The 22,180-nt window shown below is 39.3% G+C and overlaps 1 protein-coding gene across 1 annotated transcript in view; it reads left to right on the forward strand.

The window, feature by feature from the left end:
• Nucleotides 1-19,804, forward strand: part of APOO (apolipoprotein O) — a 58,004-nt gene extending 38,200 nt beyond the window's left edge. Inside the window, exons 6-9 of the mRNA XM_059050652.2 lie at nt 451-542; nt 4,189-4,269; nt 16,084-16,149; nt 19,545-19,804. Of these exons, the coding sequence (XP_058906635.1) occupies nt 451-542; nt 4,189-4,269; nt 16,084-16,119 (209 nt within the window). The 3' untranslated portion in view covers nt 16,120-16,149; nt 19,545-19,804. The remainder of the gene's footprint in view (nt 1-450; nt 543-4,188; nt 4,270-16,083; nt 16,150-19,544) is intronic.
• The last annotated feature ends 2,376 nt before the right edge of the window (nt 19,805-22,180 follow it).

A 22,180-nucleotide genomic window follows, 5' to 3' on the forward strand; every position in this document is an offset into this window, starting at 1 on the left:
TGGCCACTGAGCCTGCGCATCCAGAGCCTGTGTTCTGTAACGGGAGAGGCCACAACAGTGAGAGGCCCGCGTACCGCAAAAAAAAAAAAAAAAAGGAAGTAGATTAATAGTTTCCTAGGGCTGGAGGTGATGGAGGAATTGGGGGGTGACTGCTCACGGATGTGGGGATTCTTTTTGGGTGATCACTTCTAAAATTGATTGTGGTGATGGCTGTGTACCTCTGTGAATACACTAAAAGCCATTGAATCGTACAATTTAAGTGGGTGAGTTGTGTGAATTGTATCTTTCTAAAGCTATGAAAATGTGGTGGTCCTTTTTGGTTCATATATTAGGCACATTTTCTGTCAGTCTAAGACCAAAGAAGTCTTACTCAATGTTAGATATATGACACAATCTGTAATGGTAAAGGTAATGAATACTCTGATGGTGTCCATAACCTTTTTTTAATAGGTTCAAAAATAAAGAAGCTGGTGTATCCACCTGTTTTCATGGGATTAGCTGCCTCTCTTTATTATCCACAACAAGCCATCGTATTTGTCCAGGTAAGTTAGATCAAGTAAGCTTGCATGTCCTTTGTTCTTGCTATGTATGTATGAGTTTACTGCTTAATTTAATTTTATTTTGCAGCCTTTCTAACACCAGACTAAAATTTGTTTGCACATATAAATGAACTACAACAAATTTAAATGTTTTTCTGCACTATGTACCTCAGTTCTGGCCCCCCTTCCAATGTCAGTATTCAGAGAAGGCATGCTAATTTAAATATTAATCAAAGAAAATTTGCTATGCCTTTTTCTTTTTTGCATAATTACATGGAAATCTAGAGACTCAAATTCCAAAGCTGGTAGTTACAGGTCATTCTCAGATTGGGCTTATCTGGTCACAACCTGCCCTCCTTGGAGTTGCAGGCACGGGCCTGTGCTCTGGCCCTGTGCGCCTTCTCCCTCATCCTGGTGCTAGCCTCGCTTTCCTTGCTGGGGACTACAGGGAGTGCAGTCCCTTCTGCTGGGAACGCCTTTCTCAGAGCTGTCAGTTGGCTTGCTCCTTTCCTACCCTTCAGGCCTCAGTTTGATGGCATCCTGGCAAGTAGAACACAGTGGCAAGAACACGGGTAAGCTGATGCCTTAGTCAGCTTGAGCTGCCGTAACAAAATACCACAGACTGTGAGGCTTAAATAACAGACATTTATTTTCTCACACTTCTCGAGGCTGGAAGTCCAAGATCAAGGTGTCAGCAAGGTTGGTTTCTCCTCAGGCCTCTCTCCATGACTTGCAGATGGCTACCTTCTCCCTGTGTCCTCACATGGCCTTGTCATTGTGCGTGCACTCCCCTGGTGTATCATCCTTGTCTTATAATGACACTAGTTAGATTAGAGCTCTACCCTTATGACGAACTTGACATTAATTACCTCTCTAAAGGCCCTGTCTCCACATATAGTCTACTGTATTAACACTGTGGGTTAGGGCTTCAATATATGAATTTTGGGGGAATACAATTCAGTCCATAACAGCTGGACCAGCAGTTCTCAGAGTGTAGTCCCTGGACCAGCAGCATCAGGATCACCTGGGAACTTGTTAGAAATTCAAATTTTCAGGCCCCAACCCGGACCTACTGACTCAGACACTCTGAGGGTTAGGGCCAGCAATATGTGGTTTAGCAAGCCCTCCGGGGGATTTTTAGCAAGCCCATAATATTTGAGAACCACTGATAAAGACTAGACTCTCTCAGGGCAGTGGTGTGTGGACTTAGTGCGACTCTACATGTAGAGTCCCTTGGAAAAGTGGCAAGAGCAAGGCAGACTCGAGGTTTTGAGGTCCTAGACAGCTTATGGAGACAAGGACTCATTTGCCAGAATTGCCATCTCACACTGAGACTTGGTCCTAGGAGGAATAGCAGTGCCATCACCAGATTTGGGCCCTGAGGGCTCTGAGGCAAACTGACCTGAAACTGTGCCCCCTGGAGTCCTTGTGACAGTATCGAGTCTAGATTCCTAGATGGTGCCGCATTTGCAGGTGGGAGCCCAGTGGCTCCAGCTGCGGGAAATTGTTGCCTTTGGTGGCAGATACCAGTAAGATCTTCGTAGCATGGCCTTGACATTGTTTACGGCAGTCCTGGAGGCAGACAGTTACTGATCCTCTGCCTGCTTCAGCCTCAGCTCTGGAACAGTGAATCGTGTCTGCCTGCCCTAGATCATAAAAATAATCAAACATCATCTCAGTCTGTTATGGTTTAAATAGTAAATTGGCTGCTGGTTGAGAAGCATATGTGGCTGCCCTCTGAGTAGAGGCCTTTTTTTTTATCTTACATGCCACAGCATATGTTGCAAAAGATTTTTTTATATTCACAACCAAGATAGTAGCATGCAAATCTGAGTTGTATTCTAATTTATTTTTAAAGTCAGTGGGAAGGAGTTTTGTCTTTTATTTTGTACCTAGGGTAAGCCAGAGCAAAGCAATTAACTAGTTTCACTAGATATAAAACATTAGTGATCTGTTTGGGATGATGAAAATGTTCTGAAAATGGATGGTGGTGATGGCTGCATAGCATCATGAATGTAATTAATGCCACTGAATTGTACACTTAAAAGTGGTTAAAATGGTAAATGTTATATTATGTGTATTTGCCACAATAAAACAAAACAACATCAGCGACTGAAAGAGAATTTCTGATACCATTTTAGTGTCATTTAGTTCCTATTTCACGTTTCTTTTCTACTTCCTCTTCTTTCTTTTCTTTTTTTATTAATGAATGCCATGACCTTGGACAAGCCACTTAATCACTTATATTCTGTTTTCTGTTCAGTAGTGTTTGGAGGAAAGTACTGTAAGAAAAGCCTTAAAGTGATGGCAAATATTATTTTTCTCTCAAATTTAAAGCACTGAAAACAGTGCCATACTCATGATAAATGCTTGATATGTCTACCAGTGGGTCTGAGAATCATATCATATTCTAAGAACAGTTGGATCAACTGGAAGAATATAACTTCTAAGAAACCAGCATGTTGCAGCAACCCCTGGACTTACTAGCACTGTGATCTTGGATGAGTCACTTGGCCTCTGAATATTTCCTTACAGTCTTTGCCTACTTACCACATAGGGTTGTTATATTGAATAGAGATAAATCATGTGAATGTGCTTTGTAAAGTAAAATGCTATACATAGACAAATTATTATAAAAATTAGGAAGAGAATAATAACTGCTTTCAGAAAATTGAAGTACTGTCATTTAGAAGAATAATCAATATGGTCATAAGTAGGACCAACGAATGCAAATTATTGGAAGCTTTTGTGTGTGTGTGTGTGTGGTACACGGGCCTCTCACTGTTGTGGCCTCTCCCGTTGCGGAGCACAGGCTCCGGACGCGCAGGCTCAGCGGCCACGGCTCACGGGCTTAGTCGCTCCGCGGCATGTGGGATCTTCCTGGACCGGGGCACAAACCCGTGTCCCCTGCATCGGCAGGCGGACTCTCAACCACTGTGCCACCAGGGAAGCCCTGGAAGCATTTTTTTTAAGAAAGCTCAATACTTAAAAAAAAAAAGTTTCTAACAATTAAAGCCAGCAGGCCAAAGTTGGACAAGTACATTTTAAGGTAGTGAGCTTACTGACCCCAAAATATTCTCTGACCCTGGGGCCTACCTCTCAGGATGTTGTAGAAAGGATTTTGAAGCAGGAGGCAAAATCGCTATAGAAACTCAAAGACTTTATGTTTTGAGGGATCTGGGAAGACTGAGAGCATCTTTACTGGGGTCACCTATTTTTTTACCTAACCCCTAAAATGAATGATTGATTTTAAGCTTGATTTTCAGACTTGTTTGGCTGGTACGTGCTAGATGTGATAGGTAGAAGCCTTCCTTCTTGTCTGATCTTCAGGCATTTCCCATATCAGCAATGATCTACATTTTTTTTCCTTGAAATTGTGAAAGTTTGAAATATACACCTATAATTTATGGCAAATTATTTTAAACAGTAACTATACACAGGCAAGCTATTTTTTCTTTTTATGCTATCATTCTTACTATCTTTTATTTGCTTACATTGCACAGTTTTAATGTGTATGTCCCAAGATTCCTGTGTTTGTCGTATGCTTAAATACAGTTCTTTTGGAAACAGGACAAAAGAAAACAGAAAATTCTCTTCCTTACCACTTCATGTATGGAATAACAATGGATCTTTTATATTTTGTTTGAAGGTCAGTGGGGAGAAATTATATGACTGGGGTTTACGAGGATACATAGTCGTAGAAGATTTGTGGAAGGAGAACGTTCAAAAGGTGAGAAAGATCTTTTTCATTATCTTCCTTTTGGTTTAAATATGTGGTTTCTCTCGGGTTTTATACAATTCTTGATGCCCTATTGCTTGCTCTTGCTTTTTCTCTTTGTATTTCCTTATGCTTCTAGCTCAGATTCTCTGGTGACCTTTATTGGAGGAGCAATAGAACCTCTGTGCATATGATTATTTTCAGCAGGGCTGAATATGTGGGGACCATAAAATACATTCCACCCTAGTCTTAGACCATAATTTCCACTGCATTGTATTTACAGTTTGCTCAAAGTGTTGCATATTATCTGAAAGTTTTATCAAAACTAGATTCAAAGGGAACGTGCCATGCTCCCAGCAAAAGACAAATAACCGAGACTCCTCCTCTTGCCATTTCATTCATCATAGGCTTCATTCTTCACTTTATCAGTACTGTAACTGTTCATCCCCTAGCCTATGGGCCCAGTTAAGGGCATATACGGGACCAGCCACCAGTTACAGGCCACTGTGCTGACTGGTGGGCGAACAGCAGAGGGGAAAAGGTTGTGGAATTATAAGGACAGGTCATTTTTTTGTCTCTTCTCACAGCCACTTAGCTGATTAAATGTTGCCCATGTTTGCTGGGACATTCTCTCTTTCCTTTGATAAGGATTAGTGAATATAGAACAAGGCATCATGTCTCCTCCAAGCACTCAGAGAGGCACAGCTCGATAAGGAAGATTTAGGGTTCTTATTATTAACATACCTTCTGTATCATAGAATACTTTCGACCCTTGTCATCTCAAATCAGAATACCCTTTTAAAAAATATAAATACCTAGGGACTTCCCTGGTGGTCCAGTGGTTAGACTCCGAGCTTCCACTGCAGGGGGCATGGGTTTGATCCCTGGTCGGGGAACTAAGATCCCGCATGCTATGCGGCATGGCCCATAAATAAATAGATAGATAGATAAATAGATAAATACATACATACATTCATACCTATCTCAAAACTCAGGATTTCGAACTGGAATTTGGAAGTAACATTAACAGAATAAATTATAAGCCCTCCTCATTAGTTACATAAATAATCTTCCAGTGAAACCTTAAGACTAATTGTTGTACTGGTGATTTGTAAATGAATTAGTCTCTGTTGAGCCTGTTTAAACTAGCTCTTGAGTAGGAAGTTCTATATTAATATCAAGTGCCCTTTTAAAGAGTAAACGCTCATAGTTTTATTTTCATTTCTCTGACATTTTCTTTGGAAGCTTTCTTTCCTGTTTAAAAAATTCCTTAAGTCCACACTGAGTTTAATATGGGAAAGGAAACAGAATGTCAGGAAAACTATACACAGCTTTAGAAAGAAATGTGGAAAATGAAACTCCTCCTCAGTTCTGAGTGCTCACTGTGGTGTCAGTGCAGAACCGATGCACATGAAAGCTATGGTGGGGGTATCCCCTGGGAGCCTCTGAGCGCTCACTGTGGTGTCAGGCAGACACGTGCACACCAATGGGACTGTGGTTGGAATGCAGGCTAAGCAGAACAGCATTTTATGGTAATTTGAAAACGTTGGATATTACAGCTACTCATATTTACATACAAGTCTTTGGGGAGTGAGATAGTAAAGATGCCTAATTAGCCTGGGGTTGGTCTGCAAGTCTTCTCTGGTCTTCCTTCTATGCTCTTGCCCTCTTGAGCGTCACTGAGAGCTTAGTGTTCGTTCTTCCATTTATTTACTCTCAAAGCACGGTTGTCCTGACAGCTATCTGTTGTGAATAGAAGATAAAAAAATGGATGTTGACTACTGAAACATTTAGCACAAGTTTTAAATGAAAAATATCAGACGGCCTTATTAATTCAAGATTTGATATAGTTAGATTTGGGGAATTATTTGATATGTACATACTTTTGGTTGTAAATAGTTAAAAAAATTTGTGGACATTGTGTTTAAAATGGGGCCCTGAGGGACTTCCCTGGTGGTCCAGTGGTTAAGGCTCTGTGCTTCCAATGCAGGCGAACTAGATCCCTGCATGCCACAAATTTCTTTGACTATTTACAACCAAAAGTAGGTACATATGTTACATTATTATAGTACGAACAATTATGAATCAGATTGCACCTAACTGAGACTGGTAATTGAAGCCTAACTTGAAAACCAATTTCCAAACACGCTAAGAAACAAACAAATATCTCCTCCATGAGGTGTTCTTCAGTTCCCTTCAAAGAATTCCCGGGCCCCCCAAAATTCCTGTTCCAGGGTAGCTTAAGTCTTTGCTCTCATTAATAAAGCAAAAACAAACAAACAAAAAGTACTGAAACCCACAAGGTCCAACAAGTGGGGGGCAGGGAAATCAATAAAAGACAATGGCATTTCACTATCAAATAATGGGGTCCTGAAATTTTAAGTAGTATGAATGATGGTTCAGTTCTCAATTATATTATTTCCCATGGAGCTGTATTACTCTCAGAAACCCTCAGTCTGTGGCGTTTTTTGCTCTGCCACATCCCTTTTCCCTTTTAGGAATTAATTCTAAATGTTTGCACTGAGTCTTCTATCAACGATGCTTGGATGAGGTGGTCTTTCAGTCCTGTCATGGTTCAGTGAAGAGAAATTTATCTGCTTCAGCTAAAATGAATTCTTTGTCAGAACTGTGAAGCAAAGATGGGTGTGTCCAGAAATATTGTTATCATAATGGGTCTAGGTTTTTCTTTCTTTTTTTGAGATAAAAGAACATATAAAATATATATCATAAAATACAACATATATAATATAAAATAACTGCATATATATGTATATTTACAGTTTAAAATCCAACAATATAATAACCATACATATACCAACAAACCATCCATCTTTAAAAATAGGAAATTACCAATGTCTTCCAAGTTCTTCCTGGGCCCTTCCATATCCCCAGAGAGAACCACTATCCAGAGTTTTGTGCTTTTCATTCCATTGTTTTTCTTTAAACTTTTTCTTTTAGTTGAACCACATAACGTATTTATTCTAAAACACTGTTGTTGAGCTTGCCTGTTTTTTGCCTTTATAATACAAATAACTATCAAATATACATATAAATAAATATATAGTTTAGATGGAGTCTTACTATATGTGTTATTTTGCAAGTTGTTTTGTTTCCTAAACATTATGTTTATGGGTTGTGTATGCTCATAATTTATTAATTTACACTGCTATGGAATATTTCTTTGTGGGAAAATACCCATGTTGATGGCTAGCCAAGTGGCTTTCAGTATATTGTTGTTGCACACACAGCTTTGAGCGTATTTTTGTACATGTGTCATGGTTTATTAAGAGTTTTTTAGGCCAGGGACTTCCCTGGTGGCACAGTGGTTAAGAATCCACCTGCCAATGCAGGGGACACGGGTTTGATCCCTGGTCCGGGAAGATCCCACATGCCGCGGAGCAACTAAGCCCATGCACCACAACTACTGAGCCCACATGCTGCAACTACTTGAGCCTGCGCTCCTAGAGCCCGTGCTCCACAACAAGAGAAGCCACTGCAATGAGAAGCCCGTGCACCGCAACGAAGAGTAGCCCCCCCTTGCCATGACTAGAGAAAGCCTGCTCTCAGCAACGAAGACCCGACGCGGCCAAAAATTAAATTAAATTAAATTTAAAAAAGAGTTTTTCTAGGCCAGGATTCCTAGTTCATAGGGTCTGCACCTCAATTTTACTAGATGAAAGGTTTTCCATTTTTGCCAGTCTGGTGCCTTTAAAATAGTTTTTCACTGTGGGGTGTGTTTGTGTGTGTGAGTGTGTGTGTGTGTGTACGTGTGTGTGTCTTTACTTTGTTCCCCAATTTTTATTTTGAAAAAAAATTTCAAAACTACAGAACAGTTGCAGGAATAGTATAATGAATACACCCTTCACTTAGATTCACCAATTAACGCTTTGCTACAATTGCTTTGTCTTTTTACACATGCTTGGGTGCTCACACACATGTATTTTATTTTTCTGAACCGTTTGAGAGTTAGTTGTAGATATTGCGCTTTCTACCCATATCTAATTCAGCATATATTTCTCAAGAACATAGTCATTTACTGATATAATCACAATGCCGTTATCATGCTCAGGAAAGTTGACATTTCATTGTTTACATAGTCATTATCTAATATACAGTCCATAGTTAGATTTCCTCAGTTGCCACAATAATGTGCTTTCCTTCAACAATTTTTAAATTGATTTTTTATAGCTGAGTGAATTATTATAAGGCACACACCCTTGTAACCATCATCTAGGACAAAACCCCAGAATTTTGCCAGCCTCCCCAGAAGCCCTTCCATATAGCTCACCCCAATCACATTCCTCTCTTTCCATCCAAAACTACCTACTCTCCTGACTTCCATGGTAGGAAGTAACTTCCCTGTTTTTTCTTAATGGCTTTATCACCTAAGTCTTTACCCCTGTCACTTTAGTCTTGCCCATGATTATTTCTGACTTGATATTCCTTTTAAGTATTTTTTTCCCCTTTTAAGTCACTTTTAATCTACAGGTTCCCCTTCCATCCTCTTATTTTCCTAACACTGTATCTGTTAAGGGAACCTGGCATGTCGGACCTGTAGAGTTTCCAACAGTTTGGGTTTTGCGGATTGCACGCTTACGGTGCAGTTGAACGTGTTCCTTTCTTCTGTACATTTCCTGTAGATTGGCCACTGGATCCAGAGGCTGCCTAATCAAGTTCGTGTTTGATCCTGTTGCCAAGGCTATAGGTCTATGTAGGCATCTAAATTTTTGCTTCACTTTACCGTTTTGGTGTTAGTGGCTGTTGAGGCTCAATGCCTAGACCTACTGATTCACTGGGAGTTGGCAAACGGTGATACTCTACTTCTGTCATTTCATTTTCACATAATAGCTAGAACACTTTAATAGGAACTACTTCCCCTCATACTATTTAGTTACTCAGTTATAGGAAAGATAGGATAAATGCTCAATTTTTGCTCTTATTTATCTGGTTTTCAAAATAATAAATTAGGGCTTCCCTGGTGGTGCGGTGGTTGAGAGTCCGCCTGCCGATGCAGGGGACACGGGTTCGTGCCCCGGTCCGGGAAGATCCCACATGCTGCGGACTGGCTGGGGCCCGTGAGCCATGGCCGATGGGCCTGCGCGTCTGGAACCTGTGCTCCACAACGGGAGAGGCCACAGCGGTGAGAGGCCCGCGTACCGCAAAAAAAAAAAAAATAATAATAATAATAATAAATTGGTTCCCTCTCATCCTCAGAAGGTCACCAATTAGTGGAGTTTTTTTTAGAATCATTTTGAATTTGTAGATTTAAATATATTTGGGTTTGAATGCTTTGTATTTCTTATCCTTGTTGGAGTTCAGATTGTTCCATTTTGGCTAATAGAAGTTGGCTCTGCGTCCTTTTGACATGACGCAAGGACTCTGCAATAGTTTCCTCGCTGTCTGGCATGTCAAAATGGTCTCAGAATCTCTCATTGTTGTTTTAATGTATGTTCCTTTGATTATTAATGAGGTTGAGCATCTTTTCACATGTTTATTGGTTTCTTCCTGAAATGCCTGTTCATGTCTTTTGGCCATTTTTTATGTGGGTCATTAGTTCCTTTCTTAATGATTTATAAGAGTTCTTTATTTTTTTCCTAGATACTAATATTTTTGGTCACATGTTTGCAGATGTCTTCTCCCAGTTTGAGGCTTGTCTCTTCAGTTTTGGTGTCTTTTGATGATCAGAAGTACTTAATGTAGTTGATTCGTAGATCTTTTCCATTACGGTTTTCACTCTTTGACTCTAGGTGTTTAATAAAAGCATGAAACTATTGATAGTTCATTGCTAATCTGAAACCCTTTCAGAATAGTCCCAGCTCAAAGCCTGAGTTTCAGAGATGGAGGCTATTTGTGGGTATCAGGCCCCACGGTCACAGATAGCTCTTTTGGAATTGGCTTCTACATTAGCCAGACACAGCAGTGTGTTTCAGTAAAAGTCATGTTTAATTTTCACTAGACTTTTTTTAAAATGTGACAAGTTACTATCTAAGAATTGTAGAATGACTGTTAAAGACCAACAATAACTAAAAAAAAAATCTTAATAATTCTTTGAAGGTAAGGAAAATATAAAAGAAATATAAACCTGTTACTAACATGAAAACTGAGCAGAACTTCTAAAGCTGAGCTTTTAATAGTTGTATTCAAGCCTTTGCTGGCTCAGCAGGAAAATGAAAGGGAAGCAGCAGCCATCATCCTGAGTAAATGTGTCCTGCTTTCTTTTTCTCCATTCGAAATTCCTTAGCTTTCTAAACACACTCAAGTTTTGCTGTAAGTTATGTGACTTTAAAAAGATCATCTTTGAAATAAGGCAGTCCCAGAAGGAGAAATACTGTATGATTCCACTTAAATGAAGTATCTAAAATAGTCAAATTTATAGAAGCAGAGAGTAGAGTGCCAGGGGCTGGGGGGAGGGGAAAATGGGGAGTTGCTAATCAATGGGTATAAAGTTTCAGTTATGCAAGATGAATACATTCTAGAGACCTGCTGTACATATAGTGCCTGTAGTTAACATTACTGTATTGTACACTTAAGAATTTGTCAGGAGGGCAGATCTCATGTTAAGTGTTCTTACCACAATAAAATAAAAATAAGGACAATGTGGTGGGTTTTCCATAAAGCTAAATTTGTTCTGAATTTGTGCCCTTTCTAGTTCTTGGTCCTAGGCAATGATTTTTCTTTTTTTTTTCTTGGCTGCGTTGGGTCTTCATTTCTGTGCATAGGCTCTCTCTAGTTGTGGCGAGCAGGGGCTACTCTTCGTTGCGGTGCGTGGGCTTCTCATTGTGGTGGCTTCTCTTATTGCAGAGCACGGGCTCTAGGTGCGTGGGCTTCAGTGATTGTGGCACACAGGCTCAGTATTTGTGGCTCATGGGCTCTGGAGCGCAGGCTCAGTAGTTGTGGCGCATGGGCTTAGTTGCTCCGCGACATGTGAGATCATCCTGGACCAGGGATTGAACACATGTCCCCTGCATTGGCAGGCAGATTCCTAACCACTGCACCACCAGGGAAGTCCCTTTCTTTTTTTTTAAACATCATTACTTAGCAAAGTAAAAAGTAAGAAATCCTGAAAAAAGAAGTCTCCTTTTTCGAAAGGCATACACTTTTGGTATGAGGAAAAGTAGACAAGGCAGGATGCAGCATGATCTGGTGGCCAAGAGAGTGGACTCCAGAGTGGGTGCACCAGGCTATTCCCCCAATCCCACCTCTTACAAGCCTTGAAACCTTGGGAAATTGCTCTGGTGCTCTTGGGATATGGGGGTAGTACCTCATGGGGCTGTTTCAAGGATTGAGTTTATCCATGTGAGAAGCTGAGAAAATGGACAGACTTTAGAAATGGTAACCATGATAGATGTCATGTGACATCTGCATAGGAGAAGGTAACATTTCCTGATGGAAAATGGAGCCCTAGGGCTTATTATACTCCTTAGTCAAAAGTCCTCCTATCTGTTTTAGTTTCCTATTGCAGCCATAACAAATGAACACAAATTTACTGGCTGAAAGTAATACAAATTTATTATCTTAGACTCTGTAGGTCAGGAGTCCAGTGCTAAATCAAGGTGTCAACAGGGCTGCGTTCCTTTCTGGAGGTTCAGGGGAGGATCCGCTTCCTGCTCACTGAGATTGTTGACAGAATTTAGTTTCTTGGCAGTTATAGGACCAAGATCTGCTTTGCTAGCTGTCAGCTGAGTGTAGTTCCCAGCTTCTAGAGGCTGCAGCATTCCTTGACTCCCAGCCCTCTTCCTTTGTCTTCAAAGCCAGCTGCTGCAGATGAGTCCTTTTCATGTCCCATTTCTTTGACCCTGTCTTCCGTCCTCTTAGACTATAGGAACCCATGTGATTAGATGGAGCCCACCCAGATAATCCAAGATAATCTCCCTATTGTAAGGTCAGCTGGTTAGCAAACTCTAATGCCATCGTAATTCTCCTTTGCCATGTATGGTAACACAGTCACAGGTTCCAGGATTAGGGTGCAGACATCTTTGAGGGGGCCGTTATTCTGCCTACCACATCCAGTGAACTGGAATTTCACTGGGGTCTTTAACAGGTCATTTACGTTTACCTTTTTATTTCCTCATCAAAAAAGTTAAGTGACCTACCACATAGGATAGGTAATTTTTTTAACATCTTTATTGGAGTAAAATTGCTTTACAATGGTGTGTTAGTTTCTGCTTTACAACAAAGTTAATCAGTTACACATATACATATGTTCCCATATCTCCTCCCTCTTGCGTCTCCCTCCCTCCCACCCTCCCTATCCCACCCCTCTAGTTGGTCACAAAGCACCGAGCTGATCTCCCTGTGCCATGCGGCTACTTCCCACTAGCTATCTATTTTACGTTTGGTAGTGTATATATGTCCATGCCACTCTCTCACTTCGTCACAGCTTACCCTTCCCCCTCCCCGTGTCCTCAAGTCCATTCACTACATCTGCGTCTTTATTCCTGTCCTGCCCCTAGGTTCATCAGAACCATTTTTTTTTTTAGATTCCATATATATGTGTTAGCATATGGTATTTATTTTTTCTCTTTCTGACTTACTTCACTCTGTTTGACAGTCTCTAGGTCCATCCACATCACTACAGATAACTCAATTTCGTTTCTTTTGGGATAGGTCATTTTTATTGAGCACTTGCTATGAGCTTGGCCCTGGGTGCTAACTGTATGCTCAGGAAGAGTCTGTGAGGCAGTTTCTATTATTATCTCCATGTTATAAACGAGGAAACTGCATTTTGGAGGAATTAAATAATTGATCAAAATAATTCAACTGGTGAGGGGATCAGACATTTCAAGTGTCTGATTGCTGTACCTCAAAAGTTTGGCTGGAAACCCCCCTTCATATGGCAGTGCATACTAATTAGAAATAAATATTTTGATTAAAACAAATGTTTCAATTTTGCTAATAGAAATTATTATTCATGGATATGGTAAGAAAATAAAATTTCTACTGTAGCTTAGCCAAGTTAACACTTAAAATTAACCATCACAGTGCAGTGCTGTTTAGCTTATTCCTCTAGCCCTTTGCAATCCAATATGGCAGGCACCAGATGTTGACTACATGAAGTGTAGCTGATCTGAACTGAGGTATGCTGTAAGCGCAAATTCACACCAAATTTAGAAGACATGGTACAAATAAAAAGATTGTAAACTATCTCATAATTTTAATGTTGATTGATGTTATATTGATTACATGTTGAAATAATAGTATTTTAGATGTGTTGGGTTAAATAAAATGTATCAATCACTTTAAAAAAACAATGAAATCAATATGTATTGAAATTAGATATAAGGAGAATGGTTGCATTGTAAAATATTTTAAATAAAACTGTCTGAAAATGCAAAAAAATTTGATTTCTGGCTTGTGCTAAGTCACAAACTGTCTTTTGAGTCAGAATGTTGTTTTTGCTGAGATGATGATGGTTTCTGCCAAGAGAGATCTGATTTGTAATAGGGTGGATGGGTTCAATACTTCATTAGTGAGATATTTGACTGTCATGTTTTGTTATACTATAAGTGATATGTAATCAAACAAGAAAAATTTCCTAGCAACAGAGTTGTTTTCTTCAACCAGAAGAATGTTTTTATGTGCTCATTTTCTTAATGTCCAAAGGATAAAAAAAGCTTATGAATTTAGCATCTTATATTCTTATCTTATTCTAAGATAATATATCTTATCTTATATTTTTGAGATTGAGTTACTGGCAAATATAGGTAGTAGAATATATAAGAATATCACTAGAAGTATTTGGCAAGCATTATGTTAAGGTAATTCAGACCTAAAATACATTTAACTAAGTAAGGAACCACATGGTTTTTATGACAGACCCAATTGTTGGACATGGTTATCTCACTTGCCTTCATAAGCCTCTTTTTATCTCTTCTTCATTAATTACATACCCAAACTTTTTTTTAAATACTCATCAGGTCTCTAGGTTCTACCTCATTTCATTTGTTTATTCAACAAATGTTTGAATACTGTGTGCTAGGAGGTCCTAGGAGTATTGTGCCCTCAGGAAACATATATATTTGTGAAGGATTCAAACATGAATGAAAGAATTTCACAAATCAGGAAGTTCATGGGTGCTATCAATGTGAATAAAAGGTTCTTATCTGAATCGAAGGGCAGAGGACTGGGGAAAGCCTTGATCTAAAGGATGAATGGCATTTAGCCAGGCCAAAATGGGGATTGACCAGTCTAGGTCAAGGTATTTATTTTGCAAAGGTCCTATCCCAGGAAAGAGCTTGGCAAGTTGGAAGAGCAACAGCAAGAAGGCCTCTGGTGTGTGTGTGTGTGTGTGTGTGTGTGTGTGTGTGTGTGTGTGTGTGAAAGTGCCTCTCAAGGAATAGTGTAAGGCATAGGTGCTGAGTCCTGTAGAGCTCTGTTCAGAGCAACAAGTAGACCTGGATATTGTATGATGATCCACCAAGCAATATGTATGGCCTTTTCCCCCAGAACCCCATCATCAAGTGAATGTGGTCTGTAGATCGGGTGACTATAATTTATCATCCAAACTAGGATACTCTTGAGAGTGAAAGGGGGCACTATTAATTATTCTGGGACAATAGGTATAAACCAGTATGTATAACTTGGGCAAGCCAAGATGTATGATCACTGGGCTTAGAGACAGGTTCTCAACCACTTCAGTAAGCCTGAAGTTGCCTGGAAACCATGCTCTGCAATTACAGGGTTAGGCATGTGTTCCTGCTTTCTCACATTCCCCCCTCCTTCACCCATGGATAACTCTGAGAGACAGCCACCGGCAGAACCTGCACCAAGTCTAGAGCACAGAATCACAGCCCTGTTGCCCACCCAACTACAGCCTAGTGTTTTTCAGATTGCCATCTCAAGAGAGCTCAGATCCTTGACGTACATCAGGTCTTATTAATGTGTTTTCAAAATTAAAGTCTTTAAAACATCTGGGAAAGAAAGTAAGGCCTTAGACATTTAGCACATGAACTTTTCCCACTAGAACCTTTCCTACCTTACTTCTTTTTTTTTTTTTTTTTTGTGGTACGTGGGCCTCTCACTGTTGTGGCCTCTCCCCCGTTGCGGAGCACAGGCTCCGGACGCGCAGGCTCAGCGGCCATGGCTCACAGGCCCAGCCAGCCGCTCCGCGGCACGTGGGATCCTCCCGGACCGGGGCACGAACCCGCGCCCCCTGCATTGGCAGGCGGACTCTCAACCACTGCGCCACCAGGGATGCCCCCTACCTTACTTCTCATTGATGACGTGACCTAATTATATGTTCCCAGATGGTGGCCAGGCGGAATGGGTGCGGTCTGGTTGTAACCTCTTTCAAGTAAACATGTTTTGTGATTTGGCCCTTATGGTGGATGGTATACGGAGCGGAGTACCCACAGGAAACCGTCCCATAGGTGTAAAACCTTTTTTTTTTTTTTTTTAGTTTCAGATCATGATGACTATTCTTTTTTTTTTTTAATTGGAGTATAGTTGATTTACAGTGTTGTGTTAGTTTCAGGTGTACAGCAAAGTGATTCAGTAACCTTGTTTAACAATTACAGTGGCATGAAGTAGTAAAGAAATCTTTTCACTATTGATTGGATTTTTTATCAAATCAGCTGTTGGCCAAATCTGTGTAGTGAGGATTAATGGAGCTTTATTTCCTGCTCTCCTCTGTGCCTGAGTCACTTTCTACAGCAGGGCCCTCAGGGAGCCCTAGTAATTCCTTCAGTTTACTGAGACATGGGTCACTTTGCATCAGATAATTTTCAGTCACATAGTGAAGATGTGCACTTTGAGACAGTCTACTATTTCTTTAGAAGTTTTACTATTTCTTTTCAAACTGCATTAATATTCTTTCTGTTTTACAAGTCGGAAAATGTGAAGAATTCACCCGGAAATAAGTAGAATACTCCATGCTCTGCCCATTTTAATCAGGTAAAGAACAAGAAAACTCTGTGGTTATTTTTAGCATTATTAGCACCAATTGAAATGACTTGTCTTTAATTAATTTAATTTGATTAATTATAGCCATTTCAACTTCGTGTGGACACATAAGGGTCAGGATGATACTTCATTCCATCTTTAATTTCTGGGCTTAAGTGCTGTGACTTTTTAATTGTGTTTGTTCCTGAGAAGTACCTGGGTTTTTTAGACAGGCTAGAACTCGACATTTGGGATTTGTCTATAAACCTATTTCAAACAATTATTTCTTAGGCTTATTTTTTTTTAGACGGCACTTCACTATACTATAGTAAGCACAGTTGTATTCATCTAATAATCATTCAATTAACATTTGCTGAATGCATGACTGTTGTAGAGAAGCTCAAGATTATAGAGTAAGTGACATAGGAAATTCATAGCTGTTGTCTTTCTTTGTAGATTTGAGTAACTTTGAGTCTAGAGAAATTTAGGATGGTATCTGATAAAGTCAATCATTGTGATTTCTTCTGGTCGTATACTCAATTCACCATTTGTTTTCGTTCATATGTTCAGTATTTACCCACTGAGTACTTGCTAAGTAGAAAACACTAGTTATGTTAATATTATTTTGTGTATATATTAAAAATTATATAATAGCACTTATGATTTCATGGTAATTAGATTATATTGAATTTGGAAACAATCTAAATATTCAGCTACAGGAAAATGGTTTAATTATGGTATGTCCATAAAGAGGAATGTTATTATGTTTCAATAATATTTAATTACATGGGAACATATGCACAATTATTAAATTAAAAAAAAAAGCTAGTGTGATAAATTTTTAGAGAGGATAATGACCAGGAAATACAACAAAAAATTTAAGTATGTATCTTCAGATAGTAGGATTATGGATGATTTTTATATTTTTTCTTCTATATAACTTTATGTATTTTTAAATTTTTTGCAATGAATATGCATTTTCTTTATAATAGAAATTTGTTTAAAAAATCAGTGTCACATTTATCATAAGTCATGGCTACTATTTAAAACTCATGAAAGCTCTGGGTTTGAGGTTTTCTTTCTCAAGTTGTCTCCGTGTTTTCAGAGACCGAGAGAGTCATATAATCTTAGAATTTGAAAAGGATCATCTGGCCCAACCCCCAGCCTCAAGCTTAAATTCTCTGTAGCCCTGTGTGTTCCCACTTTTCACCACCACTGATAGGAAAAGCACCCCACAGGACAGCCATCTTTGGGCAGTCCTAATTTTTAGGGAGCTGTTTCTTATACTAAGCAAAAATACATCCCCTTGTAACTCCTACACAGTGGTCTGATCTTGCCTTAGCAGTCACAGAAAATAAATCCAGATCCTCTTTCACATCACAGCCTTTCATATAGTAACCCCAAATCAGCATTTCTCAAATTTTATTCTACAAATTACCTGGGAAGCTTGTTATAAAGCAGGGGCATAGGCCCCACCCCAGAACTGGCATCTCTGGAAAGTGGGGCCCGATGTGCATCAGATATGCTGTTAGAAAGGCGACTGGTGGGTAAGCAGCCAGGAAGTCACACATGTCCTTCGGAGACTTTACACTGAATATGGTTATATTTCTTTACAGGGGCAACGAGCCACAGAATAGGAAAACTATGTACATATCCATTCTGTCAAAAATATTCTGGGCCAGAGTTCAGCTTACTATATACACAGCTTTGATTTCATTTTTAATTTTTGTTAGCTCTTTATTGGAGATGTAATTTTTAATTATAAAAGTGATGCATATTTGTTGTAAAGAATTTTTTTTAGATAAATAGTTTCAGAGCTTGTCTTGTCCTCCATTCCTTTCCCAGAGGTAATTTCTGTTGATAGTTTGGTACGTCATTCCAGACTTTTTTCTTTATGTGTAACATACACATACACGCACACGCACATGCACATGCACACGCATCCATACATGCTTTGGGGGTTTTGATAGAATGAGATCATATTCCTTGTACTGTTTTGCAAGTACACTGAAAGCTCCCTGCAGGCACATACTGCAGTTATATTATCACACCTAAAGAAATTAACACTAATTCCGTAACATCATGTAATGTTCAGATAGTTTGCAGATTTCCCTGATTGTCTCATTAATAACTTTTTACAATTATTTTGTTTGAGTCAGGATCCAAACAAGATCTGCCCACTGCATTTGACTGATGAGTCTCTTAAGTCCCTTTTATTTCTTTGTCTTTTAATTTTTTTACAAAGGTATAAACTGTCTTTATTTTCAGATGTTTTAAGTCCCTTTTAAACTGTAATAGTTCCTTCTCCCTCATTTTCCTCTTATCATTTATTTGTTGAAAAACTGGGCTTATTTATCCTTTAAATTTCCCATGCGCTGGCTGTGGCTGAGTGCATCCATTTAGTGTCGTTCTGTTTATCTCTTGGTTCCTCTCCTCTCTGCATTTCCCATAAACTGATAGTTGGATCTGAAGGCTAAATCAGATTCGGGTTCAATTTTTTGGTAAGAATACTTTGTAGACAGTGTTATGTTTAGTTATGTTGAATGAATGAATGAACTTGCTTTTTTTTTCACTTAATCTGTTGTGTACATCTTTCCCTGTTGGTTCTTATAGATCTATCTCATTCCTCCTTTAGCTGCTCATAATTTCCTAGTATGGACTACCATGATCTATTGAATCCTTATTAATATAGATCACTGGCAGTTTGTAGTTTTTTTTTTAACAATGCAGTAAATCTGTTGAATTCTTAGAGAAGTTCAAAACATTAATAAACAGAGAGAGAAAAGGTAAGTTAGTGGTTTAGATGTTTAAGAATTTTTAGTTTTATATTAAAAGATCAAGTGAGTAGTCGCTGGCCTCTAAAATATTTATAAACCTCTAATTGCTAAGTAGATTCATTACATATTAGGAAAAAGGGAATCTGGAGAAGAGTTGGTTTGTCTTTGGTGTCTTTGATGTGTGTTTCATTCCAGAAAAGAATGATGGGGTGATGTGAGGAAAGGTGTGCATCAGACTAGCAGTGATATAATCACGCTCTCCTCCGGCAGATGGATGGAAATGTAGTTGTTTGGTTTTCAGAAGGGGAGCAATGTAGTGTGTCCTGTGCCATTTAAGCGTTTATTTTTAATTTATTCACCCATCCATCTGTTTATCTCAGATACACAGCTAGCTGAGAATCTGCATGTAATATTGATGTAACACAAAACCCTTCTGGGTTGTAGTGTGCCCATTTATAAAATGGGAATAATTACAGTTTTCGCGGCTCATTGTGATCCTCATGGTCATTTAATGGTATTATAAGTATTTGATGTGATCACTTAAACCTAAAGAATTTTCAAAATGCAAAATCTTAGAGCTGTTTTTATTTTGGGGGGAACTGTTTATTTATGTTTTTCTTTTTCTTTCAGTTCCAGGTAATCATTGGAAACTCCATATGGTAAACCAGTATTTCTACAGAAAAATGGCAGAGAAGTCAGTATTGAATGTAGTAAATTGGCATTCTTCTTCAGGAAAAACTATACTAGGCCTCTTTGTTATCTTGGGTGATGCCGTACTCCAAGTGGACTAATCTGACATTCTTTCACCTAGAGATAATGTTTAAGCCTTAGAACTCCTCGTACTCGTGTTGCTATTTATGTACATAATTAAAATTGTAAGTTAAAAAAAAGTCCTGCTTTTTTTTCTCTTATTATTCACTGAGTGACAGTTTAAGTGTATCTGATGTCCCTGTGTGTGTCTCTGAGTGTACATGTATGGGGGGGGTTATGCATGCATGGGGTGTGTGTGTGTGTGTGTGTGTGTGTGTGTGTGTGTGTGTGTGTGTTAAAACCATTCACTCTGCTTCTTAGCATCAGCTGTCAGGCAGTCTCCAAAGGTCCAGTTGAGAAAAGTGGCTCTGGAGCTGAGAGACGATGCTTCTATTGCCAGCACAAGGAACAAAACTTGTAAGTAATAGTTTGCCTAACCCTGATGAGAAGACATACAAAAGAAAACAATGACCGTGACCCCTTATTGTGTGCCATTGCCTCCCAGCTTGTACAGATCTTCCGGTTCTTGACTGCCAGCGGGGGATGCATAATGATGTAGTCTCTGCCAGTGGAGGAATGGTATGTGGTTGTGTGTGTTGGTTCTCTGTATGTAGGCCTTGTATTTGCCTTTGTGGCCTCTAAATGCACAGCTCACTGAACTCCGTCTTCCCAGTGCTGGTGGGAACAGCAGGAGTTTCTTCTGACTTGTCAGCCAGCCAGGAAGGATGGGTGGGGAAACTATATGAAAGAGGATTGAGAATTTCCAAATTTCAATCAAGCTTAGAAATTATAAGTCATCTTTGTATTCTTACAGTGTCAGTTTAATTCCTAAATTGTTGACCTTCCAGAACTGATGGCAGTTGGTAAGATAGCAATACACAAATGGAACATGCACATGTTAATGTTAAATACATTTGACAGAGCCAAGATGACAGGAACGGTGCCAGCATTGTTACTGGATTAATGAGCCGAAGCATATTTGTCTCTAGAATAATCCCCCTAGTGACCCAGAAATCTTGTATTTCCTGCTATACTGAAATATTTTCATGTTACTATACCAGTCAACCAAATACATTAAAGCTGTGCCTAAATTACAGTATCTCACTATAAATATACTATTATTGTTTCAGGCTTTTCCCATTGGCTTGGCTTCCTCTGTCACCTCCAGAAAGTAGAGAATCCACAGGTTTCCTCACTCTTGATCTAGGGAAGATGAAGGAATGGCCCCCACCACAGCGTGCTCTGGAGATCATCAATCAAAAGGTGTTTCAGAGTCTCCTAATAGGAAGGTATTACTTCCATTTTTAACACTTTAGTCGTGTTGAAACATTGCCTTAAGATCTCTTAACTCCTCCAAGGAGGGTGGGTCTCGCAGAGCTGGCACCCAGTAGTATCTGGCCCATATTTAGGATAACAAGGGAATCACCTCCCACACAGGGCAACTCAGTTGCTTTTATACTATGATCTTTTCCTTTCATGGCTGTTTGTATCCAGTGCTGCCTTTTTTTTGTATTTAATACTTTTTGCATGCCTTCCATGAACTTTGAACTGCAGGGAATATAAATTTTGCATATTATAGTATCTTGCATTTCCCTAGCTGTTTATACTTTTCTAAGTGCTATTTTATATCTTTCCTTTTGGGCTTATTTCCTGACCTCAGTGCATTTGTACTCTGTTTTTCTCTGTCCTGAGGTAATACTCTCTACTTACATTTACACTCTTTATTCTGTTTCTTATGACCATTTTTTCTTCCAATTTATCTCTAACTTTATCGGGATGGTCCTATTTGAATAACTTTGGGGCTTTGGAGAGAACGTTCTCTACCATACAGGGTGATTTAAGCTTCTCTGAAGAGACAGATGTGGCATGTTTTGTTCTGTAATAATGTGTCCTAAGAAAGATTGCTTTGTCAAAAATCAAGATTTAAAAGCAGTTGTTTCAGTGGGGAAGAAAGGGACTAGCGGCGCTAAAGAATGCCTTCTTCAATCTTATCACCTATGTCATGCCTTGGGACAGAGTCACAATAATAGTAGTAGATAGAAGAAATGAGGCCCGCTGAGGGACCCACCCACCCAGGCAGTGGAGTAGCAGGTGCCTGGACCGCTGGGTCAGCAGCTTTTGTGCTAAGTGCAGTGCTGGATCCCAGCCCAGTAGAGCCCTGTGTGATGCAAAGCACTTCCCTAATGGATCAATGACATTATATCTAAATGGCTCAAAGAAAATTCAAAATATATGTAAAATGCCTGTGTTCACATATAGAGATAGAAAGATGCAACTAGCTTGTGGTTAAATAGCAAATCTGTGACATTTAAAATTAGGCCAGGTAATGAGTAATGATGATTTTCATTAGTTTAAAGATATAATTCAGAATGCGTGAGCTCAGCAAAAAAAAGAGACAGATTATGTTCTCCTCATCCCTCTATCCTGATGAACACACTTGGCACAATCTTTTGGAAAAGGCTGGGTATTTAGAGGAACATTTTCGGCTGTGACCAGCACTATTCATGATTATTTAT

This window comes from Kogia breviceps, chromosome X (assembly GCF_026419965.1).
Source record: "Kogia breviceps isolate mKogBre1 chromosome X, mKogBre1 haplotype 1, whole genome shotgun sequence".
In the NCBI taxonomy this organism is placed as follows: Eukaryota; Metazoa; Chordata; class Mammalia; order Artiodactyla; family Physeteridae; genus Kogia; species Kogia breviceps.